The sequence below is a fragment of the Topomyia yanbarensis genome, chromosome 2, assembly GCF_030247195.1.
Source record: "Topomyia yanbarensis strain Yona2022 chromosome 2, ASM3024719v1, whole genome shotgun sequence".
Taxonomy (NCBI): Eukaryota; Metazoa; Arthropoda; class Insecta; order Diptera; family Culicidae; genus Topomyia; species Topomyia yanbarensis.
The window spans coordinates 457,476,152-457,488,906 of NC_080671.1; the positions used below are offsets into that span (position 1 = coordinate 457,476,152).

A 12,755-nucleotide genomic window follows, 5' to 3' on the forward strand; every position below is an offset into this window, starting at 1 on the left:
TCTCTACGGGCACGAGAGTTGGACCATGCTCGAGGAGGACCTGCAAGCGCTAGGAGTTTTTGAGCGACGGATGCTAAGGACGATCTTCGGCGGTGTGCAGCAGAACTGTGTGTGGCGGCGAAGGATGAACCATGAGCTCGCTGTACTCTGGGGCGAACCCAGTATCCAAAAGGTGGCCAAAGCTGGAAGGATACGGTGGGCAGGGCATGTTGCAAGAATGCCGGACAACAATCCTGCAACGTGTTCGCTAATGATCCGATTGTTACAAGAAGGCTAGGAGCGCAGAGAGCTCGATGGGCGGACCAGGTGGAACGTGATTTGGCGAGTGTTGGGCGTAACCGACGTTGGAGAGCTGTAGCTACAAATCGAGTATTGTGGAGGTAAATTGTTGATTCAGTGTTATCATGAAATTGATGTTGAATGAATACCAAAAATAATATACTCATACTAACACTCACTAACACAAGCAATTGCATATTCTATCATATTCTCTCATATACACTCACAATCTCGCTCATTCGAAACGTGCAAACGCTTGTGGCCATCGCGATAACACAAACCTGGTCACAAACGCGAAAACGCAATTGCAATCATACACACAAAATTACGCCTGCAATCTTGCCAACATTAAAACACCCCGGTAATTAAATGAACGTTTTAGCACTTACAAATTTTCAAGAGTGAAACTACAAACGCCCATGCTCGATAGAAAATGCATCGGTTACGTCTGGAAGTCCCTACTCTTATCCCTAGCAACCTAGGTCCATACCTTCAGTTGGGCCAATCAGAAAAAAATATGTCCTCTAGAAACCAAGTTCCATTACGACATGAGTTGGAACTCTAGTGATATGGGAGACCTCACTGTCATCTAGCATCTGATCCCTACAGCGAAAATTAAGCATCACGGTCCGCGCGATCATCCAAGAACACACACGAATATGCGAAGTTCAACAAAAAAATTCTTGTCTGGCAGACGATTTATAGGTGTGGTAAAACTGGCATTGAATTCTACTTGTCACAACTATTGCAGCAGAACTATTTGCATTCCCATTTCGTGAATAATTTTTGTAAAAAGAATGTTTGAATTATCGCCTCGCCTGGACCGATAGACTATCCAACTCAATTCATTCGCTAATATCAAAATTGGGGGTGGGAAATACTGAAACAGAAATTAAACTGATGTCCTCAGTAAACTCACATGATACATATTTAGTAACTCTTGATCGTGCTTATAATTTTTACCTTTCTCATACAAAGAAAGGATATGCAATCACTCCAAAAATCGATTTGCCAACCGAGGCCCGGAGGGCCGAATGGCATGTACCATTCGATTCAATTCGTCAACATCGTAAAATGTCTTTTTTTTGAGAGCATTAAAAAATTTCAAAAAACCCTAAGACGGGAAAAACAGTACAAAAACCCGAATGTCTCAGGGAACGGGTTTGGGCTGCCATCACTCGACCCGCTAAAAACAATTGACTGATATTTACGGCTTTCTCAGTCTATTATACTTAAGCAAACGTTATATTTATAGATTGCCCGACGTTTCGGCCGTTTTTGATGGCCTTTTTCAAGGGAAAACTGGAAAATTTATTCATGTCATAGTGAGTAAAAGGAAAACAGAAAGGTACAAAAAGGGGGGACATTGACATTGTGAACTTACTCTAATTTACGCGTTTTTGTCGAATTCGCTGATTGCCAACGATGGGAGGTTTGGGAATTTTGCACGAATTTTTCTGGTCGGAAATATGGGGATTTTTCGCAATAAAAGTCATCTGGGTGCACTATTGGTCACGGAGCTCGATATGCACATCCACCGGTTTACAACGTATGATTTAAAGATGGTGACCCGAAACGGTAACTATCTATCATGGGCCAAAAGTGTTCTATTACTTGTGTCTGGTTCGGAAGCTTTATTGCGGCGAGTATTGGTAGTTCTGAGTGTATGTAGAATGCCTGCGTAAGTTGTGTTGAGCCCGTCCACATCGGTGCGATGATTTACGGTGTTGAGTGTGTTCGTGATGTGGCACATTTCTAGTATCGGGAGAGCCGTCGGTCGATAGGTTCTGTCAATAATTTTGGCTTTGGTAAGATCGAAGGTATGGTTGTGTTGTATCATGTGTTCGATGAGGGCAGTCTTCTCTCCGAGACTGATCAGCTGTTCGTTGCTGTTGGTCGTACCATCAGCTATCAGTTTGTGGTACTGGTTAATATTGCTTTTATGGCCATATAGCCTGGTTCTAAGCTGGTTGCGTGTCATGCCCAAATAACTCATTGTGCAATTATCGCATGACAGGCTGTAAATGATATTAGACTGCAGCAATGGGTCAACCGAGTCTTTTGTGTTTGGCAGTAGTTTTGATACTGTGTTGATAGGCTTTGTAGCTATTTTTACATTGGGATAGTCTGGTTTGAGCATTTTCGCTATGGATGTACTGAGTGTTGGCACGTGCGGCAGGGATCTATATATCTGTTCGTTCGGTGGGTCTGTTGGACTGTGATTGCATGTTGATATGCTTTGACTGTGGTTTCTTATGGTTAATGGTGCAATGTTGGAGGCATCTTCGTGCGTGGTGTTTTTAGACCGTTGTATGAGCCTGTTTATGAGTGTGGCGGGGTAATTATTACGGCGGAGATGCTGGAAAATTGTATGCTGTATGTTGGTGGTATTATCCGTAGTGAGTCGAGTTACTCTTTCGATAAAGTTTTTGGCTACGTTCATCTTCATGGAAAGTGGGTGGAATGAATGGTAATTTAGTAGCCTGCCTGATGCTATCGGTTTTGCGTACCATTGAGTGGATAAAGTTTGGTCCGAATTGCGAATTACAAGTGTATCTAGGAACGGTAGTTTATTGTCGGATTCCTCTTCTTTTGTGAATTGTAGGTTTGAATTGTATGCGTTAAATGTATCGAGCGTAAGTGCTATTTTGTCTTTCGGGAGAGCCAAAAATAAATCATCCACGTATTTACGAATGACGGGTATAGCAAACGGCAGTAGTTTAGTGGAGGTTTGCAGTAAGTTCTCCATCACGATATCGGCTAAAATGGGAGATAGGGGGCTGCCCATAGCGGTACCGAATGTTTGCACGTAGTGTTTGTCTCGAAATCGAAAGTAACTGTTTTTGGTGCAAAATTCCACTAGTTCGAGAAACAAGTCTAAGTTTATATCAGTGTACTTTTTGATGTTACACCAATCCATGATTATGTCGTGGGTGGCAAGTTCGATAGGAATGTTTGTAAACAGCGACACGACATCGAACGATACTAGGACGTAGTCAGGCGGGAGAGTGATCTGGTTTATGTACTCGGTGAATTGGAAACTGTCCGATATATTGTACTCGCTTTGCTGTGATCTTTTAAGTATGTTGGCTATATATTTGGATAATTTGTACGTTGGTGCTGTGATGTTTGGGACAACTGGGCGTAGTGGTAGATTGGGTTTCAAAAACGGCCGAAACGTCGGGCAATCTATAAATATAACGTTTGCTTAAGTATAATAGACTGAGAAAGCCGTAAATATCAGTGAATATTCCGTAACCAGTCGTCAAACATCTTATTATAACCTCAATATGGCTAGCATACATAGTGGATTTTTTATGCTTATTGACAACAATTTTGGTCACAACACAGTACAACTTTTCAAAACGTACGCGCAGCTCAACACCAAAATGTGTAACATGACGGTACGTAAGGACTTTTTGATAAAATGCCGTAAAACGGGAGTTTTCCCGTCACACATAGTGAACTCATTGAAGTGTATCCACCCGTTGCTCGAAGAACGGAGCCCATATACGCATAAGCTTCAACGAATAATCGATCGTTTCAAGAAAGCAATTCTAAACATCGAAATCCAACATACATTCTACAAAATAAAGTGCTTAAAACAGGAGTTACAGCAAATACAGATACAGCTTACTATCTTCACTACCAACGACATTGCAACACGATTTATTACCACACAGAACCAATCTTTCGATAATCGACAGGAGTTACAGAAACGGAGGACAAATAAAAAGCTCGCAAAGTTATTAGAAAAAACAGCACCACTGGACAACAGCACACCAAAATACCAAGATAAAACCATACTAAACGCCACTACCGTAACAGTTCCATCGGACACTCTGACACTGCTCAGCCTTGGACCAAAATTTTCCCTACCAGTTACCAGTCTCAACCATGTTCCATTCTATCACATGCTAGCCGACGTTGAAGCCATCCTACGTGTTTCGCCAGACCAAACCACACAAGATCGCAACAGATGCCAGATAGCAACGCAAATCCAGAACTATATCTCCAATTCCAAACATAATACACACAAAACCCCGCTTCATAATTTCTGCAAACATGCAGCGACGACCACCGCAAAATTTCTCGCAGACCACCAAGACATCTACATACTTGAAGCTGACAAAGGCAACAGAACCGTCATAATGTACAAACATGAATACGACCGCAAAATGACCTTGTTGCTAAACGAACCTAATTATCGAGTTGTTTCCAAAGATCCAACACCATCCGTCCAAAGACAGACCAACTCGCTCATCACCAGACTACTCAATCTGAAGCTAATCAACTCTCAAACATCCATCCGGCTAAAATCAACCACTTCCGTATGCCCTCGTATATATGGACAACCCAAAGCGCACAAACCCAATCTACCACTACGCCCAGTTGTCCCAAACATCACAGCACCAACGTACAAATTATCCAAATATATAGCCAACATACTTAAAAGATCACAGCAAAGCGAGTACAATATATCGGACAGTTTCCAATTCACCGAGTACATAAACCAGATCACTCTCCCGCCTGACTACGTCCTAGTATCGTTCGATGTCGTGTCGCTGTTTACAAACATTCCTATCGAACTTGCCACCCACGACATAATCATGGATTGGTGTAACATCAAAAAGTACACTGATATAAACTTAGACTTGTTTCTCGAACTAGTGGAATTTTGCACCAAAAACAGTTACTTTCGATTTCGAGACAAACACTACGTGCAAACATTCGGTACCGCTATGGGCAGCCCCCTATCTCCCATTTTAGCCGATATCGTGATGGAGAACTTACTGCAAACCTCCACTAAACTACTGCCGTTTGCTATACCCGTCATTCGTAAATACGTGGATGATTTATTTTTGGCTCTCCCGAAAGACAAAATAGCACTTACGCTCGATACATTTAACGCATACAATTCAAACCTACAATTCACAAAAGAAGAGGAATCCGACAATAAACTACCGTTCCTAGATACACTTGTAATTCGCAATTCGGACCAAACTTTATCCACTCAATGGTACGCAAAACCGATAGCATCAGGCAGGCTACTAAATTACCATTCATTCCACCCACTTTCCATGAAGATGAACGTAGCCAAAAACTTTATCGAAAGAGTAACTCGACTCACTACGGATAATACCACCAACATACAGCATACAATTTTCCAGCATCTCCGCCGTAATAATTACCCCGCCACACTCATAAACAGGCTCATACAACGGTCTAAAAACACCACGCACGAAGATGCCTCCAACATTGCACCATTAACCATAAGAAACCACAGTCAAAGCATATCAACATGCAATCACAGTCCAACAGACCCACCGAACGAACAGATATATAGATCCCTGCCGCACGTGCCAACACTCAGTACATCCATAGCGAAAATGCTCAAACCAGACTATCCCAATGTAAAAATAGCTACAAAGCCTATCAACACAGTATCAAAACTACTGCCAAACACAAAAGACTCGGTTGACCCATTGCTGCAGTCTAATATCATTTACAGCCTGTCATGCGATAATTGCACAATGAGTTATTTGGGCATGACACGCAACCAGCTTAGAACCAGGCTATATGGCCATAAAAGCAATATTAACCAGTACCACAAACTGATAGCTGATGGTACGACCAACAGCAACGAACAGCTGATCAGTCTCGGAGAGAAGACTGCCCTCATCGAACACATGATACAACACAACCATACCTTCGATCTTACCAAAGCCAAAATTATTGACAGAACCTATCGACCGACGGCTCTCCCGATACTAGAAATGTGCCACATCACGAACACACTCAACACCGTAAATCATCGCACCGATGTGGACGGGCTCAACACAACTTACGCAGGCATTCTACATACACTCAGAACTACCAATACTCGCCGCAATAAAGCTTCCGAACCAGACACAAGTAATAGAACACTTTTGGCCCATGATAGATAGTTACCGTTTCGGGTCACCATCTTTAAATCATACGTTGTAAACCGGTGGATGTGCATATCGAGCTCCGTGACCAATAGTGCACCCAGATGACTTTTATTGCGAAAAATCCCCATATTTCCGACCAGAAAAATTCGTGCAAAATTCCCAAACCTCCCATCGTTGGCAATCAGCGAATTCGACAAAAACGCGTAAATTAGAGTAAGTTCACAATGTCAATGTCCCCCCTTTTTGTACCTTTCTGTTTTCCTTTTACTCACTATGACATGAATAAATTTTCCAGTTTTCCCTTGAAAAAGGCCATCAAAAACGGCCGAAACGTCGGGCAATCTATAAATATAACGTTTGCTTAAGTATAATAGACTGAGAAAGCCGTAAATATCAGTGAATATTCCGTAACCAGTCGTCAAACATCTTATTAAAAACAATTGATTTTGCCCAGAACCTGATTCCTCCCCGGCACTACCTTTCGGCCTTACTTCGGAGAGGGGTTTTTATGTGCCTAGCACCCACTCTAATTCTACTACTTCGTAGTTGGTTCCTTCAGTATGGTTAAAGCCCCACTCCTCGAAACGCCACCAGTTCTCCACCTTCCAAACAGACTGGCAATTTCTGCATGGCAGTCGGCAAGCTGGCTGTGAGTCGAAACTTGGTAGGGGAGAGAGGGTAACAATGAAACACATTTTTTCTACAATTAAATTTTGATGATAATACATGTTATTTGTGTAATCAAAAGTGATACATAGTGCCACTATGTTGTTATCTAATCCATATATTTTTTCCAGCTGGTAAAATTCACGGGAAATAACATTTTTTGGATAATAAACAGTTGGTGGTAAAATGTATCAGTGTGCCCCATGGGTAGGAACTATGAAACACGATGTCGTCTATAGTGAAATATTCTACTTATAAATTTTATTCTTTTGTTTTGACGAAGAATGATCCTAACGCTTTGAATTAAAGTTATATTGAGGCGAAAATCGTTTGTTTACGAAAGAATCCACTATATCATCGGGTAACATCGAACCACCATATTTGCATATTAGCTGCAATCCTGAAATAAGGGACAATTTCTACAAAATTTGGCCAAATTTACTAATTTTGCACCAAATGAGTAGTGTTTAGTGTTGAAAATCGGAACCCATTGACATTTTGAGACAGACCACAAAAACAAACAAAAATCACTGTTCCCCATACGCCATCGTTTCAAAGTTACCCAATGGGTCTATTCATGAAAATTGTGAAATCACACAGAACCATGAGTAGTTACCAAAAAACTTTGTTCGCGGCAAATGTTGAGCATAAAATTTGCTATAAATAGCAATAGACTAAACATTTATTCAATGAATGGTAATTCATAAAGATGGAATAATGTTTATCATTGCAAATTTACTCTGGCTATCACAAAACAAACAAATATCCATTAAAAGAGATAGAGTTATCAGATCTCTTCCAAAATATAGCAACACGTGTAAAGAATTAGAAATTGTGAAATATGAGGGAATCAGACGATTCCGATCATGCATTGTGATTTTATTGCGAATGTTTCATAGTTCCTGCTGATCCACTGTTACCCTCTCTCCCCTACTCCTGTTTCATTTCGCTCTACTTTCCCGATCAGCCATTCAGCTCCCGCCCTTACCTGTTTACGAACTACTCGGTCTAGTCTCCGACAATGGATTTAGCCTACTACGACGAAGTATTTCCCGGTTCTCTCGAAACCGAGCGGTAGATTTCTCCTGATACCGATGGTCGTTTCTGTGAGCCATTTAGCTCTCCGCGTCGTCCCGATCTACTCGTTCTAGTCCCCGGTGGTGGATCTAGCCTATTCACGAGCTACCCGCTAGGGTATCGAGATCGGTCCGGCGATTCCGGTGAAGCTTGACTTCCAGTTCACAGGCGCCCCGACGGCTCAGACTCGGTGCTACGTCACGTACTATTCGAAAAATGTCTGTGTGTGCGTATGTATGGGTATATGTATGTATGTGTCAAATAATGTCACTAAAATTGCTCACAGATGGCTGGACCGATTTGCACAAACTTAGTTTCAAATGAACGGCATAGCGCTTCCATAAGACGTTTTTGAATTTTTAATTGATTGGAATTTCGGCTCCGGAGTTTCGGGTTGAAGAGTGCGGTCACACAGCAAATTCCCATATAAACTGGTAACCCTATGATGTCCGAATGATGTACAGGTCGGACTCGATTATCCGGGGATTCGATTATCCGGGTGTGTCGAAAGAAATTCAAAATTTCAACTAGAATGTCTGATTACAGTACAAATTCGATCATTGCAGTTAATAGGACCTTTTTTGGGGGGTCTAGGGTTAACCACCTCTCAAATTTTAGCCTACTTCAAAAATAGCTTAAATATAGGTTATTCCGCGTGAAGTGACCAAAAAAAAAAAACAAAACTTGGATTCGATCTTCCCGGATTGGAACCAGTTTTGTAACCGTTTGTTACAAAGTCCTCTGTTTATTTTAAGTATGTGCCTAAATGTTTAATGTACTGTCACGTTTCTAAATAATATAAGGGTTAATTGTTAGTAGGGTTAGTACGAATAAAATGTAAATACTAAAAGTTATTTGTTAAAATTAGGATTAGTAGGATAAGAATGAACACAAATAATTGTCAACACACTAAAACAACACTGTGGGTACAAGTGGGTGGTAAAACCAACGAACACCAAACCGTATAACAGATAATGAAAGGGGGAGGAAATCTGTTATACGGCAGGCGAAAAATGGTAGCGCGACACTCCCAAAGTTCGCACCCAGAAAGCCGTGAAAAACCGCCAAAATGCTTCGCCACCTAAGACTTTTGGACTACTTGATGAGCCCACCAACGTTCAGACATAATCTGGCGTTCGTGTGCTTAACATCCTTGAAGTGGAGTGAGTTTTGAATAAATTAAAAATTATCGGTGAGAGGTGACACATTTGTTCAGGGCCTTTTTTTTGATTTCATATAAAATTTCCCGTGCCTTGGGTGACGCAATCATAACCACCCGGCAGCACACGATTCGGCCTAGCGAGCCCTGGATGCTTGCTACGTCTAACCCGTCAAAGACCAGCGATCGTCCTCTGGCCTTGGGCCATAACCGCTAAGGAGGACTTACCCTTCTCGGCACGGTCACTCCGGTATCGTCCTGGGCCTGTCGATACTCGTCAATGAGGGAAGACGCCAGCAGCCGCCATTAGACTCCACCAACGCCGTCAAGAACCCGCCAACCCACCAGAGAAATAGCGTAGCCACCATTGTCACCAGTTCCCGAACCCCACCGTCGTCAGCAGCAGCCACGCGGGCGCTCGCAGGACGGCCCCGAACCACCAGCAACAGCAGCGGTACGTACCGGTATAAACCCACATACACACTCACACACAAGCAATAGTTTAAATAAACAGTGATTTAGTAAAAGTAAAATTCAATTAAATAAAACAAGTTTTCGAAGTTTAGATTTCATTATCAATTTGCTCATTTCACAACCCATTTTAGTAAAGTGATAGTACCCTGCACAGTTGTTCGCGAAACCCCTCCGATTACCCAGTAGTAAGCCGACCCTGAGACCCAGTTCGAGGGGGCTCTTGCTACTGAGCTTTACCGGGATACACAGTAGAAGAGTTACAGTTTACAAGAAATTGTTCATCTAGAGCCTATATATAATAAGTTAAATTTATTGTGTCATTTGAACCACCTCTCGGACCATGGGCACAATCTTAATCTAAACAAATTGTTTAGAAAAATAGTTTTCTTCGGATTATATTTCTGGCACTGTTTGCATTAGAGCACGAGGTTATTGTTGAAGGATTTGTTCAAGGAATCTAGTAAATACTAGTTTTTGGAATCTAGAAAATACTAGTGGCAGTGTTGCCAAATATTCAACTTTTTAGTACATTTTTCTCGTTTTACACATATCGGTTACTGCAGGCCTTACTGAAACATAATATGTCTATACCTACCTTGATCGGTCGGTTTCTGGCACTAGCTTGGAATTATGATTCACAGGATCCGGTTTGGATACTTTCAAGGAATCTGATCGAAGTTTTCTTAGAATTCCAATGTGATCTATTTCAGAAAATCGATCCGTATTTCTTCGATTTTTTTTTACGAATTTTGATGCAGGATTTTAGAGAAAAGCTTCTCAGAGGTCTGGTGGAATCCTTTTCAAGATACAATTCTGTTGAATATTATGATTTATTCAAGATGCTGATAGAATCTTGTCCTATTTTCAAAAAAATCCGGTGTAAAATTCTGATGAATATGTTGCTCTGAGTTCCAGTGAACTGTGACACAATATTGCTCTTCTCCTATTATTCCCTTTTAACAACTGATCCCTGCTCAGAATTCCAATGGCATCTTTAACCCCTGCATGTCCTTGCTGTTTATAAACAACCTTGTTTCTAAACGACTGTAATTTTTGGTTTACACAACATTTGTTTACAACTACAAGTAAGGCCTATGGGACTAATATCCTTCATTAAACTTTAAAATTTTGAGCACTAACAGTTATAAATATTATCAGTAGAACAGAAGATATTACAGTTAATCTGATCGGGTTCCGTTCAAGCAGTGCTGCCAGGGATAGTTTCTGTTAATGGTGAAAACTTTGGAATATTTTCGTAGCCTGGCAATATTATTGAAAACTGATAAAACTTTCTAATTCAGACTGCCTTCGACTACCTTCTTCATGTAATTGGACTAGACCAGAAGGTAAATATTGACCAGCTTCTATCACTGCGAAAGAAGCGCCGATCTTTATTAAACCAAGTTTTTCGTGTTTCATGACGTCAAAAGTTCTAAGGAAAAATAGTTCTGGAACCGTACACGCGGTATAAAAAAGTTGGCCAAGAAAGGAGTAAACAAGAATATAATAAGAGACCCGGCTGTCATTTGAGGCGATTTCAATTTTTGGGTACTTCAAGTAAAGTTGAATGTTAGCCTATGCAAAGAGGGCGCCAGCAGTACTCACGCTGAGGCGGCCAGAAACTCATCTTCTACGTAACCTTTGGTAGTCCTTCGCTGGTGACAAACAACATTGGGAGAGTTTACGACGACTACATGCGTACAATCCGGTACGGTCAACTAAATAATGCTACAAGGACAAGAATGTCTTTGTGGAGGCACAACGCGCACTCTTCTAGCTAACTAGAATGAAAGAAACGTTAGCTGTGATATGTGACACCACCACTTAAATTAAACTGGAGTCAAGAAACAGACGACCTCCAGCTTACTTACTTACTTCATATCGAATCGTTTTCCCGAAAAATCGAAGCCCCGGATAATCGAGTTTGACCTGTTTTGCAAGACACACACCTTATTAAACTGAAAATACAAATCACACATTGAAATTCTGCAAAATCGACTAGGTTTTATTTCCAATTTCTTCTTCAATGAAGCTAAAATTCATAAAATAACACAAAAAAAGTTTGATTCGATTATCCGGGGTGAGATTTTTTTAAAATCCCCGGATAATCGAGTCCGACCTGTAATACATATTCAAAGTTCCCGAGCTAATATAACACCTATTTCGCAACGAACTGTTAACCGATTTATTCAGTTCTGACTTTTGGTTCCGGAGTTACAGGTTGGTTATTGCGGTCACAATGGAATTTCTCATATAAACCGGTATAATCGTAACGCCTCATAGGTTAAAAATCTATTGAAATGATTCACAGGACTAGATTACTGATGGTTAACTCAAAATTTTTTGAAATATATGGTTTATTATCTGTAATTCCGAAAGGTCAAAGTTTTCATTTACCTCCTTCCTCTCAACGCCCCTTCACTCTCATCCCCACCCCCGCTCAAACCAACCTCGAAGCTGCATCCCCTTCATCCCCACCAAAATAAGTTAGACCAATTAAATATTATATTTTCGTTTGTTTCAAGTGTGTCAGCATCGACATGTTTCTTATCAGATTCGTAACAGTCTTGCACTTATATATACTTATCTAGTGTACTAAGAATGTAATAGGCATTTCCACAATCTAAATTGAACGTAACCAGATATTAAATCATAGTTTGGATGAATGAGAAAGGCACAATTGCACCACTAGGTGGATTAAACAGGTTTTTATTACTACAATTCTAACAATGCTCAACCACAATTAAAAATGAAAGGTTTCTTTCTAAATAGTATATACACTGAATTGTTAATAGTATTTTAGTTCTTAATCTGTTAGTGTATAAAAGAACATAATCTATTGACAACTTGCAAATTTTTATGGCTCATTGCCCCTGATAGTAATTTTAAATGTCTTCTAAGCCAAGTAGCGAGGTTTCGCTAGGTGTCCAATCTTCGAAAAGTATCGTCGCTGTCTGAACCTACGTATTTACGAGCAACTTAATGATTTTACCACTCGCAACAATGCGCTAGCACAATGAAGCCATCGATCTATCATATATTTACAATGCGTAAAACTTAAAACAAAAAAATTTAAGTGGGTCACTGACATATCATGCACACGCAACCTGCTATTTGGCGTGGAGATTTTCTTTCATCTGGAAGAAACAAGGGCTTCTCCTGTACCC

The 12,755-nt window shown here is 40.8% G+C and overlaps 2 protein-coding genes across 9 annotated transcripts in view; both read left to right on the forward strand.

Moving 5' to 3' along the window:
• The window catches only part of LOC131685888 (uncharacterized protein CG43867), a 1,093,825-nt gene that overhangs the window by 240,605 nt on the left and 840,465 nt on the right, over positions 1-12,755 (forward strand). The gene's annotated exons all lie outside the window — the stretch shown is intronic.
• Positions 3,669-6,227, forward strand: LOC131681161 (uncharacterized). The gene has a single exon (XM_058961872.1). The coding sequence runs from the start codon at positions 3,669-3,671 to the stop codon at positions 6,225-6,227; it is 2,559 nt and encodes an 852-aa protein (XP_058817855.1).